Source organism: Coenobita brevimanus, chromosome 62 (assembly GCF_032717465.1).
Source record: "Coenobita brevimanus isolate Jiangsu-jjx chromosome 62, ASM3271746v2, whole genome shotgun sequence".
In the NCBI taxonomy this organism is placed as follows: Eukaryota; Metazoa; Arthropoda; class Malacostraca; order Decapoda; family Coenobitidae; genus Coenobita; species Coenobita brevimanus.
In genome coordinates this window covers 27,094,633-27,108,440 of record NC_137015.1, presented here as the reverse complement: position 1 = coordinate 27,108,440, position 13,808 = coordinate 27,094,633, and the positions used below count along the sequence as shown (strand labels likewise).

At 41.3% G+C, this 13,808-nt stretch overlaps 1 protein-coding gene across 1 annotated transcript in view; it reads left to right on the top strand.

Annotated features, from left to right (window-relative positions):
• TRAM (translocating chain-associated membrane protein 1) overlaps positions 1-13,808 on the top strand; it is a 280,665-nt gene that overhangs the window by 151,111 nt on the left and 115,746 nt on the right. The window contains exon 4 of the mRNA XM_080275621.1: positions 6,165-6,306. Within this exon, the coding sequence (XP_080131747.1) occupies positions 6,165-6,306 (142 nt within the window). The remainder of the gene's footprint in view (positions 1-6,164; positions 6,307-13,808) is intronic.

The following is a 13,808-nucleotide window of genomic DNA, read 5'->3' as shown; positions in this document are numbered from 1 at the left end:
TCTGTCATAAGCTTTCTCCAAGTCCATGAAGGCAGCGTACACTTTCCTTCCCTTCTCTAGATACTTCTCCACTAAACATCTTGGAACAAATATCTGATCTACACACCCTTTTCCCTTCCTAAATCCCCCTTATTCTTCTCCAACTAGCTCCTCTGTCATATGCCTAACCCTATCAATGAGTATTCTACCATATATTTTACCAGTCACACTAAGAAGGCAAATACCCCTATGGTTACCACATACTTCTCTCTCCCCTTTTCCTTTGTACAGAGGAACAATTATACCTGATTTCCAGTCCTCTGGAACCCTTCCCTCTTCCCAAGCCATTCTACACAACTTCCATATCCACTCCACAAGAATGAATATTTGATCTACACAACCTCTTCCCTTCCTAAAACCTCCTTGTTCTTCTCCAACTAATTTCTCTGTTCTTTCTCTAACTGTCAATAAGTGTCCTACCATTCACTTTTTCTATTATACTAAGAAGACAAATGCCTCTATGATTACCACACACATCTTTTTCCCCTTTTCCTTTGTGCAATGGAATAATTATACCTGACTTCCAATCCTCCGGGACTCTACCTTCCTCCCAGGCCAATCTGCACATTTTCCACATCGATTCTACTACTGTCTCTCCCCCATGCTTCAGCATTTCACCACACACTCCATCAATTCCTGGGGCTTTCCCCAATTTAACTTTCTTCATTGCTTCCACAACTTCTATCCTACTGATTTCTTACCGTCTTCTCACCTCCCTCCTTCTCCCAGCCATTCCCCAGCCACTTATACTCGCATTACTTCCATCCTGTATGTTCAACAATTCCTTAAAGTGTTCTCTCCATCTGCTCACTTTTTCTCCCTTCTCCACTAGTAATCTACCATTTTTATCTTTCACCCCCCTGCTAACTTGACTTCCACCCTGTCTTACTCTTTTCACCTTTTTCCAGAACGTATATATATATATATATATATATAGCTACCACAAATTGACTTAGGACCTCCCCCCACAAGGTATAAAAAAACACAGAAATCATTGTATATCACAATGTTTGTTCATGAAATGCCATTCATATGAGATCATGTTTCCCTTGTTTTTCTGGAACAGTTGGATGTGTTTTGGCATGGAATCACTTAGATCTCTTTTAATCTAAGGACATTTGTTTGCACCACACATTTGTCAGTTCAGTCTTGAAGTTGTCTAGATTTGGTGTCTTCTTGTCTGCCATGATTTTCTTCATTTTTGCCCAGCAGTTTTCGATCCGATTCAGATTCAGACTGTTGCCAGGCCAGTCAAGGACCTCGATCCGATTATCCTGAATCCTTTTCGTCACCTTTCTTGACTTGTGACATGGAGCTGAATCATGCATGAAAAAGTCCCACCCATGAATAGCAAAAAAGTTTAACAAATGATCTTTCGGAACTTTAATGTACCTGCCACCATTCATCATCAAGGTCTTAGGCAGAAAGCAGAGGCCTCCCCTTCCCATTTCACCTGAGAAACACCCCCATACCATTACTGATTGTGGGTTCTTAACAGTCGGCACCGTGTAAGCAGAGTCATATCGACTACGGGAGGCAGGGCGACGAACCTTGGCAGAACGCACCTGGAATACTGTACTTGAAATGTGCTTTCATTGGAAAACATAACTTTTCTCCACTCATCCGATGTCCAGTGTGGATACTTCTTGGCAAACTGAATCCGCTGCTTCTTCATGCGGTCAGTGAGAAGCGGTTTCTTGGCTGCAGTGCAGCTTGGGAAACCCAGCTCCTTTTGCAAGCGGTGTTGGATAGTTCGAATTGGGACATCTTGTAACAGCTGAGGGTGCATTCTCTTCAATTCTGCTGCTGTCAGTTGAGGGTTCTTGCTTACTTCCCTCTTTGGAAGCGTATCTGTACCTCTGGAAGTCGTCCTCTTTTTTCCACTGTCATGCTTGTGCTCTGGTACGACATCAGGTGTCAGGCCACGTACTGCAGCATGACAGTTGAATTTGCGCATCCAGTACTTTCACAAATTGTGTTGATAGGGACATTATCCTGCCTCCATGCAATGATATGGACCCTCTCATCCCTTGAGCAGTACAGTGCTCATCAGAAGTATTCAGCGTTGTCCGCCGGGCGCGCAATACTTATGGCCCAAAAAGAATCACCCATTTTGGGGGGTAAGAATTGAGCCACAAGTTTGAGCTCCGAGCATGACGTCACGGTAGCCTGAGGCCTTCTGACGCGCTGGTTGGTTCCCGCCTCAGTCGCCCACGGGCTGCCTGAGAGAGAGGAACTCCGCCGAGTGTCCCTCTCAAATTGCGCCATTTTTTACCGAGTGTCCCGCAGTGTTTTGGCCTTCAAAACTTTGTTATGGCACCTACCCGTGAACTATCGAGTGAAATCATATCGCAGATCATTGCTCTAAAGGAGGCAGGCCACCAGACAAAGGAAATTAGTGAATTAGTTGGTGTGGCACGATCGACAGTGCGTCATTGGTGTGCGCGGTTTCGGGAGGAAAACAGTGGTGAAGTTCCCACAAAGAAACCGAGGTCTGGTAGGCCTAGGAAAACTTCCCCAAGGTCTGTTAATGTTTTAAAACGTGCAGTGGAGTTTAATCCTTGTGTGAGTGCAAGGAAAATTAAGGAGAGCAACCCGGAAGTGTTTGGTGAGGTGTCAGTGAGAACAGTGTCTCGTAGGGTGCATGAGCTTGGTTACACAAGTCACAGGCCTGTGAAAAAGCCTCTTCTCTCTAGCAGCCAGAGAATTCGTAGGCTTGCCTTTGCTAATAAATATCTAAATTGGGGTGAGGAGCAATGGTTGTCAGTGTTGTGGTCTGATGAGGCAACGTTTAGTGTTACCTGTAACAGAGGAGCATGCAAAGGTAGTGACCCACTTGACCCACGGTATGTAGAAAGCACAGTTAAACATCCTGATTCACTCATGGTATGGGGTTGTTTTTCAGGGAAGGGTTTGGGGAAGCTTGTTGTACTTCCCAAGAACCTCAGAGTGAATCAGGATGTTTACCTGGAGCTTCTGTGTGATCATTTACCAGACTCCTTCGAGCTAACAGGTGCACGAGTGTTTCAGCAGGACGGTGCACCTGCTCACAAGGCCAAATCGGTCACCAATTGGCTTCGTGACTGCGAGGTATCATTCATGACAGACTGGCCAGGAAATAACCCAGACCTCAACCCGATTGAAAACCTCTGGTACCTCGTAAAGAAGAGTCTCCAAGGGAAGGACGTGAGCTCTCTGCCTAAGCTGGAAGCCGCCATTCGTGACTCCTGGGACAAAATACCCCTCCAGCACCTCAGGAGCCTTGCCCTTTCACTTCCAAGACGTCTCAGGTCCGTGAAGAAACGTAAAGGCTACCCTACGAAGCACTAAAGGTAAATAAAATGCATTATTTATATGTTTTTTCAATGTTGAAAGGTTTGTTTCTCAGGAGGGACACAGGGCGCCCCATACTTCTGACGAGCACTGTATTTTCCAGGCATGACAACTCGACTGTAGGAAAATAACAGGGCAACCAGTAATGCATACGAAAAAAAAGAGGGAGGTGCAAGCTCGGAGCAACAGGAACATATATTCCCACTCTCGCTTCTGGGCAAACACTGACTTGCTGAGTGTTTCACCACCTCCCGCAGACACCAGAGGAGTTGCCAGTTACTTTTTGCCCAAAAAATTCACTTGGTAGAGGTGGAAACACAAAGCAAAAACAGACAACTCTCCCATAGCAATTCTGTGTGTAGGTCCTTAGTCAGTTTGTGATGGGTATATATATATATATATATATATATATATATATTGCCTGTGTTACAGTGGTAGTGTGTGCATTTCGTACACGGGTGAAGCAGGGTTCACGCCCCGCCAGGGTAATAAACTTTGGGGGTGTTCACCCAGCCACTTACTGCATTGGCGGACACAAGGGGTGCTGTGGTTGAATCAGTGTCGTTTACTATAAAGTATGCTTGCACCCAGTCGGCTTGCATGGGCCGATTACACTTGGTTCACAGACTACACACACATCCAAAGCCACTCCAACACTACAATTACACTTACAAGCACATCTCACCCTACATACAATCTGTACCAGACAGCCTAAGCCACTTGGTAGAGATACATTTGCTGCATCATCCCGACTTTGGTCAGGATAGGCCGGTCCTGCAGTGGATTCTCAAACGGCTGATGATGATGTTGATATATATATATATATATATATATATATATATATATATATATATATATATATATATATATATATATATATTTATATATATATATAGAGTTCACTATATATATATATATATATATATATATATATATATATATATATATAGAGTTCACTATATATATATATATAAATATATATATATATATATATATATATATATATATATATATATATATATATATATATTTATATATATATATATATATATATATATATATTTATATATATATATATATATATATATATATATATATATATATATATATATATATATATATATATATATATATATATATATATATATATATATATTTATATATATATATATATAGCTCACCATCCATTCACTCAATGTAGTACTGCTGTCAGGTGTCTGCCCTTTCCTCTCCTCTCTCCATTCCTTCCATCCTCTTCCGTCTTCCATTACTTCATTCTTTTCTTGTCCTTCTGCCTACGGGTAACTTTACACTTCCTCTTCTGTCTTTCTTTCCTTCATTCTTTCCTCTTCCTTCTTCCTGTGGGTGACTCTACACTGAATGACAAGCCAAATGGTTTCCTGTACACCAGGAAACCATTTACTATGCTGGGTGTTAACCATATAACCAAATTTTGGCGCCTGGTGGTTTAGTAAGTAATTATTGCGCTCCAGTCGGATTGAGCCGGTGAAGGTTTATATCCAAGGGATGGTTGGGGTTGATTGCTCATGTAATGCTACTCAGGGATGAGTGAACCTGGTCACTCTCATCTTAAATGTCAGGACCAACTGCTTACCCCCGGGCTCCTACGCTCCCCATTGGGCAATGTAGGCTTGGATGATGGATGGATGGATGGGATATATTAATATATATATATATATATATATATATATATATATATATATATATATATATATATATATACAGTATATATATATATATATATATATATATGTGTGTATGTATATATATATACACAGTTAAGCAATGTTGGGTCTGGTTAGTACTTGGATGGGTGACCGCCTGGGAACACCAGATGCTGTTGGCATAACGTTCTCCCTACGTGTGGGGTGGGGTTGGTGGAGGATTAGTGCCCCTCCCTGTAAAACAATTAACTCTAAGCCCTTGGCCACCCCGTTTGGGATACATGACGTCTGGCAGTGAATGAATAAATGAATATATATATAATAATCTTATGCCAGTATTTTATCTGTTTATTTATTTTTTTTATAATCTTGATGAAGTTCTGCAGTTACTGATGTAGGTCTTTCCGATAAGTAAATTTGTAGATATATGAAGTTCTACCTGACCCTTTGACATATTGATATGGTGGCTAGGGATGTGGTGAATCTATCTATCTATCTATCTGACTGTTGCCAGACGCTATAATCCTGTAAGGTGCGGCCATTTGACTTTGAGCTCTTTGTTTTACTGGGAGGGGCACTAACCCTGCACCAACCCACTTGCTGACACATAGGGAGCATGTATGGTTTGGTTATATGGTTACCACCCAGTGTTGTAAATGGTTTCTTGGGTTACAGGAAACCATTTGGCTTGTCACTCCATGTAAAGCCACCTGTAACAGAAAGAAAAGCATTAAGTAGTGACAGGAAAGATGGGAGAAATAGGAAGAGAGGAGGGCAGGCACGCAAAAAGAATGATACAGGCTAAGAAAGAAGTAGGCAGCACTACATCAAGTGAGTGGATGATGGTCGCCACCACCTACATAGTTAAATTGTATGTCCAGCATGCCAAGAGATTCATATAGTGAAAAGCATGAAGTGGGGAAAAATAATATAACTTCAGTTTATACCATGCACGTGATTTGCCTTGCGCCCATCAAGAATTTGTTTACACTTATAATATGTCCATAATTTGGTATTGCTTTAAATTGCTCATTCTAAATGTATTAATTTCAAACCAGTGTTTTATTGTACTATGTTTTACAATGCAGTTATTCCATTACCCCACAGAGAGAACCTCATGCTGGACATCACATCGTTATGGTCGGACTACCCAGGAGCCCATGCACAAATGTCCTTCATGCTCAAGTTTTTCTTTATTATACAAATGTCCTACTGGTTACACTGCTATCCAGAGCTGTACTTCCAGAAGGTAGGGTTTCTGGTACATTCTTCTCTTACGCTGAAATGGAAGGTTGTCAAGATCTTTTGTATTGTGTCTTTGTAAGAATGGTGAAATGCATGTGACTAATAATGTTTTGTGATTGTTTGATACAGCACTTCAGTAATCAGTCATTTTTCTATGTAATTATCATCAGCATAGAAAAGACCACCTTGCAGTGGACTGTCTCAAGCAGCAGCAGTGAGAGAGCCCACTGATAGATGGTCTTTCCGCCTTTCTCCACTCTGGTTTATCGGCCGCCAGGCTTCTTCATCATATCAGCAAATTTCATCTCTTCATCCTTTTCTCTGTCCCCATTGTACTATCATCCCATCACTGGGTTGTCACTGCAAGGACTGACTGACTTTATATTAGCCTGTCATAGTCAAAGTTCCCCCTACAATGAGGTAGTAGTAGTATACTCGGTTCCACGGAGTCTGACACACAGATTTTGCCAGCCGAGGACAGGTGGATTTGGTAACACTGCGCGATGTACTCGGGTGGTGATTGGTGGATTTCCGTTGTTTGAACGTGCTCCGAATTGACTTTGTATTCCAACCAAGGCCCTCGTTGATTTGTAAGATACCGGAAAATACAGATACAATTTAAAGCAATGATATCTTTAATGATAAATATGTGCCTTTTAAATTACTAGAGATAAACCTGAATGACAGTGATAACAAAAACTAAGTAAAGTCGCGACTGTATGCATACGGACAAGTCAGCGACTATGGCAGGAATTCAGACATTCATAGCAAGGTGGTTCCAAGGTCCTGTGAAGGCTCGAATGTTTTTCTTACCACTGCTACACAGTGTCACAGTGCGGTCTACACTATGGCCTTCATTACCTCATCTGCTAATATACAACCTGACCCTAGATATGCTTACCTTCTAATAATTATTGTGAGAGCACACACACACACACACACACACACACACACACACACTGGGGTCAATACATGCTATTCTCAATATATATAGTGTATATACACATTTTCATTACCTTCATAGGTAACAGTAACTTCAGAAATCTGCATTTGTTTGTATTCCCAGTCAGATGCAGTAAAATTATTTCTTACGTGAATAAGTTTGGTGTTTGATTTTCCCTAACATTTTCGTATCATAAGAGACAAACAGACGGACACCCTAACCCTGGTCACTATGCACCCACTCCTCAAGCATGTTTCTCTATCCCCTCGACAGAAAGCCCGGGAAATAATGGATTACATCACTGTATAATGAACCAAATTTTTGTTAAGGGTGGAAAAAAGGAAAGTAAGATAAAACCAGACCCCATGAGAAAATAATAGTTGAACTCTCCTGCTATAATAAAACTGTGTGCAGTGTGAATGAAATCAAACATAATGAAATAAATTTAAATAAATCAGTCGCTGACTGTTGTCCGTATACATCCATTCACGACTTAGTTTTTGTTATTACTGACGTCCAGGTTTATCGCTAGTAATTTAAAAGGCACATATTTATCATTAAAGATATCATTACTTTAAATTGTATCTCTATTTTCAGGTATCTTACAAATCAATGAGGGCCTTGGAATACTAAGTCAATTTGGAACAAATTCAAACACAACGGAAATCCACCAATCACTGCCCGAGTGCATCGCGCAGTGTTACCAAATCCACCTGTCCTTGGCTGGCAATATCTGTGCACCAGACTCCGTGGAACTGAGTATAGTTGTTCCCCAGGTAGTCCGGCCGAACAGCCCCGAGTCCCTCAGGAAGGCCATGGCCGAGACCGGGCTTTCCCACAGAGCTCTCAAAGAGTGTATGTTGTGTTGTTGGCGTAGGTGATTGTTTGCAATGCAGTCTTCCATGATGTGCTTAATAGTATGGGGTGCTGTGTTGCATCCTGGACAGGCATCAGCGACGGAGTCATCCAGCCTCTTCTGGTAGCTTAACCCCTACACCGCGGGCATGTTTACCAATGTTTTGTGTGTGCCGCCGGGTTATTCGGGCTCTGACCGACTCTCAAAAAATATTTGCCAAAAATCAGTTATTAGTCCTAGAATATTAAAATTACTTATGCTTATGGCACATACCTTCAGCTTTCTCCTGGAATGTTTGTTGAGCCTTCGTCAGTTACCGTAGGACTTGTGGAGACCTCTGAAGTTGGGTAACGAAGTCTTCACTTTACACTTCCCGACAACCCGTAATATGATTACCACAGCCAGATATTAACAGTATAAACACTACTCTATGATTTTCAAGTAGTTTGGGATCCATACTCAAAAAAAAAAAACACTGTGAAGGCAATGAAAATTACGAGCGCGTCTGACCTTCGCACTTGCGCTAGATCGCTCTTGGTACTCTGTCATTTATTATTCATAAAACCCCTCACACTTTATATTTCTATTACTATATAACACTTATATATATCTACAGTCTTTATCCATAAGTTTCCTTCAGTAGTATTAGTTTATTGTCACTGTAGGGATTCAGTTTCTTTCGGTAAAATACGTAGCATTCACTTTCTTGTCCTGTATACTAGCATTGAGAGTGAATGTCACTTTCACCTTCACTCTCATAACCCATAGTATTCAGACATGCTAGAGTGAAACTTTCACTTTCATTACTCCTAGGGTATATACTCATATTCTTATAATACTACTCATTTACATTTCTATTTACGCTCTCTATTTTATTTACGTTATTTACATTTCTATTTTATTTACACTGTGTTATGCACTGTCACTTGAAGTAACTTATAAAACTATTTTCCACTGTTCACGTTTATTTACATTCATTACTTTCACTTGCTGTTTACACATTATTTACACATTATTTACAATTCCACTTGCACTGTTTTACTCAATAGAAAGATCGTAGTCACTCTTTTATTCATTGTCAGCCCTTTACCTCTTTCCACACGAGGTTTAGTAGGGGGTAAAGGTCACAGGGCCCTTTGCATGGGGGTGAGAAGTCCCTGAAGCTAGCAAGAGCGACCAGACTTACCTCCACATTGGAAGATGAGAGTGAACTGATAGGGGTGGGCCGGGGTGGTGGCCTACCTAGGGAAATGCATTACTGCCATTGTTAGCCTCTTGACACAGCTAATATATAGCAGTGAAATGATTGGCAGGAAATCTAGACAATACATTATAAATTTGGTAGTTCCAGGTGAATGTAAATATCACTTAGGCTTCTCCCTTCACTCCTTATATGTATATTTATTACGAAAATAGATTATGTGGCATATTTCAAGGGGAAATAAACAGCGAAAATTAGCGAACGAGTGCTCGTGAGGTGTTGTCAGGTGATAATTAGCCAATTCCAGGTGTATGGCACTCTCACTTACCTTATTTCATATATTATTTGGTATAAGAATAGGGCATAGGGCTTATTTCAATGGATGAAATCAGTGAAAAATTCCAGGGAAGATTTACTTAGCGTAGCACGGCCGGGCAGGCGAGAGGATAGGGTAATGGAGGGGGGGTAGGGAGGGGAGTCAAGAACGGGGAGAAATGGCTAAATTGTCAACAATGGATGGGAGTACAGATGAGATTAGGAGTGCTGACTAGTGTTGGACATTGGCAGTACTGATAGATGATACAAGCCCCCACTTGGAAGCCCGGGTGAATTCAAAATAACACAGAATCACAAAAGTGACACCCCGCGGTATGATCCCTTGCTCCCAAGCATCACAAAAGTGACGCCCCACTGTTAAGGGGTTAAGAGGGCTGGACGGTGCCCACATCTCAGCCTGGCCAGGTGGACCCTGTCCTCAAGAGGGAGATAGGATTCAGAAGGATGGATGTCAGGAGGCCGTGCATGCAGCTGCGTGTTGTCTTTAAGTGATTGAATAGAGCGGGAAGTGATCTGAGTTTGGATATGATTCTGGAAGCTGGTCTGAGGTGTGCAAGGGGGAGAGATGACAGTATTTGTGTATGGTATTGTGTGCTGGGTGTTGTTTTGATGTTCCTAGGTGTGGGTGGATGTGCTGCCATGTAATATAGTGGATGTTGTGGGTTTGTGGAGGCTACAGCAAGAAACTGGGTCTCTCTCATGTCTAGGTGATCCTTGACTTTGAGGACTTTGGTTTCTTGATGTAGGTGGTCTGTGGGTGTAGTAGCTGGGCAACCTGTGATTATTTTTAGGGCCTTGTTCTGTATGGTCTGTAGAGTGTTGTAGTCTGTTTTGGTGAGGTTAGAAACCCAGGCAGGGCTTGCATAATTCATCACTGAACATATGTATTGTTTGTATACTGTGGTGGTGGTTTCTTTGTTGTGTCCGAATGTTGTATGGGCAATTGACCTCAATGCATTGAGTCTTGGTGTTATTTTATTTTTAATGTTTGTGATGTGTTGTTTAAATGACACTGATGTATTGTATGTTACACCAAGGATTTTGTGTGTGTGTATGTGTGTGTGGTAGAAGATTGTTGTTTATGGTGAGGTGTGGGATGTGACTATGTTCTGCTGTCCAGTTTGTGAGAAGGGTCACTGTAGATTTGGCTGGGGCTATTTTGAGCCTGTTTGTGTTGAACCATTCATGTAGTGTGTTGAGGTAAGGTTGAATGATGTGTGCAGCTGTGTTTTTATTTTGGTGCATACATGTAAGTGTTATATCATCTGCATAGGAAGCTATGTGTATCTGTGGTGTGTGGAGTGTGGGTATGTCGTGCATGTATAGGTTAAAGAGTTTAGGGGACAAAACATATCCTTGGGGGACACCGTTTGTGAAGTTTCTGATGTTAGAAGACTGGCCGGCAAATGTTCCGTGTGCACATCTGCTTGCTAAGTAGTTTGCCAGTCATCTTTTTGTGTTATTGTGCATGTTTGTGTTGAGTATTTTGTTTGTGAGGTTGTGGCTGGGGATGGCATCAAAAGCTTTGCTAATATCTAGTGTGATTAGGAGTGTTCTGTGTGGTGGCCTAGCTGAATTCATGCCATTGAAAACTCTCTGTGTAAGGTCTGTAAGAAGGGTGTTTTTGGAGTGTAGTGGCTTAAAGCCATGTGACTGGGCTAGGGGAATGTGAGGTTGACTAGTTGTAGAACCAGTCGTTACGGTGACTTTAGAGGGGGTGCAGAGGAGTGTGATGGGGCGGTGTGAGGAGGGTAACGTGGGGTCTTTGTTGGGTTTACGGATAGTGATGATAATGCCATGCTTCCAGATGTTGGGTATTATGGTGTGAGAGTAGCTGTAGTTTGATATGTTGGTTAGTGCTTGTATGCCTTGTGGTCCAAGGTGTTTAACCCCTTAACCGCGGGCTTGTTTTGCTCTGTCGTGCGTGTCCCGCGGGCATATTCGGGCTCTGACAGACTCTCTAAAAATATTTGCCAAAAATCAGTTATTAATCCTGGAATATTAAAATCACATATGCTTATGGCACATACCTTCAGTTTTCTCCTGGGGTGTTTGTTGAGCCTTCGTCGAGTACTGTAGGACTTGGAGACCTCTGAAGTTGGGTAACGAAGTCTCCACTTTACACTTCCCGACAACCCGTAATATGATTACCACAGCTTGATATTATCACTAGAAACACAATTCTATGATTCTCAAATAGTTTGGAATCCATACTCCAAAAAAAAAAAAACACGTGAAAGCTATGAAAATTACGAGGGCGTATGACCATCCCACTTGACATTGTTCGCCGCTGGTGTTCTGTCATTATTATCCATAAAAACACACAGTTTATATTTCTGTTACTATATAACACTTATATATATCTAGTCTTTATCCATAAGTTTCCTTCACTAATAGTAGTTTATTGTCACCGTAGGCATTCAGTTTCTCTATCAGGAAAATACATAGCATTCACTTTCTCGTCCTGTATACTAGCGTTGAGAGTGAATGTCACTTTCAACTTCACTCTCATAACTCTTAGTATTCAGACATGCTAGAGTGAAACTTTCACTTTCATTACTCCTAGTATATATACTTGTATTCTTATAATACTACTCATTTAACATTTTTATTTACGTTATCTATTTTATTTACATTATTTACATTTCTATTTTATTTACACTGTGTTAGGCAGTCACTTGCAGTAACTTATAAAACTATTTTCCACTGTTCACTTATATTTACATTCATTGCTTTCACTTGCTGTTTACACATTTTTTACACATTATTTACAATTCCACTTGCACTGTTTTACACACCAGAAAGATCGCAGTCACTCTCTATCAATTGTCAGCCCTTTACCTCTTTCCACACGAGGTTTAGTAGGGGGTAGAGGTCACAGGGCCCTTTGCATGGGGCTAAAAAGTGGCGGTAGTTAGCAGGCGCGAATCTGACGTACTTTCACCTTGAAAGACGACAGTAAACTGATATTGGTGGGCCGGGGTGGCCTACCTAGGGAGAATGCATTACTGCCAACGTCAGCCTCATGAGAGCTGCTAATATATAGCTATGCAATGATTGGCAGGAAATTTAGACAATACAGTATAAATTAGGTAGTTCCAGGTGAATGTAAATATCACTTAGGCTTCTCCCTTCCCTCCTGATATATATATTTTTATTATGAGAATAGATTATGTGGCATATTTCAAGGGAAAATAAACAGCGAAAATTAGCGAACGAGTGCACGTGAGGTGTTGTCAGGTGATAATTAGCCAATTCCAGGTGTATGGCACTATCACTTAACCTTATTTCTTTTTTGTATATATTTGGTATAAGAATAGGGCATAGGGCTTATTTCAATTGATGAAATCAGTGGAAAATTCCAGGGAAGATTTACTTAGCGTAGAATACAGTGTGGTGGCCTGCAATAATTAGGTAGTTCCAGATGAATGTAAATATCACTTAGGCTTCTCCCTTCCTTTCTTATATATATTTTTATTATGAGAATAGATTATACGGCATATTTCAAGGGGAAATAAACAGCGAAAATTAGCGAACGAGTGCACGTGAGGTGTTGTCAGGTGATAATTAGCCAATTCCAGGTGTATGGCACTCTCACTTACCTTATTGCTTTTTTGTATATATTACTTGGTATAAGAATAGGGCATAGTTGCGTATTTCAATGGATGAAATCAGTGGAAAATTCCAGGGAAGATTTACTTCGTAGCACAGCCGGGCAGGCGAGAGGAGAGGGTAATGGAGGGGAGGTAGGAGGGGAGTCAAGAACGGGGAGAAATGGCTAAATTGTCAACAATGGATTGGAGTACAGATGAGATTAGGAGTGCTGACTAGTGTTGGACAATGGCAGTACTGATAGATGATACAAGTCACCACTTGAAAGCCCGAGCGAATTCAAAATAACACAGATTCACAAAAGCGACGCCCCGTGGTATGATCCCTTGCTCCCAAGTGTCACGAAAGTGACGCCCCGCGGTTAAGGGGTTAAGGTGAATGTTGCTTATGTTGTCTGGTCCACAGGCAGATGAGTGCTTGAGGTTGTTAATGATGTGCTTTGTCTGGTTGTAAGTGAAAGGTGTGTATTCTGGGTCTGTGGGGAACTTTCTCTTACGTCGGATGATACATCGGTCTTCAGGATGGGGGTTTAGATGGCTGACTTGTGAAAAGTGATTG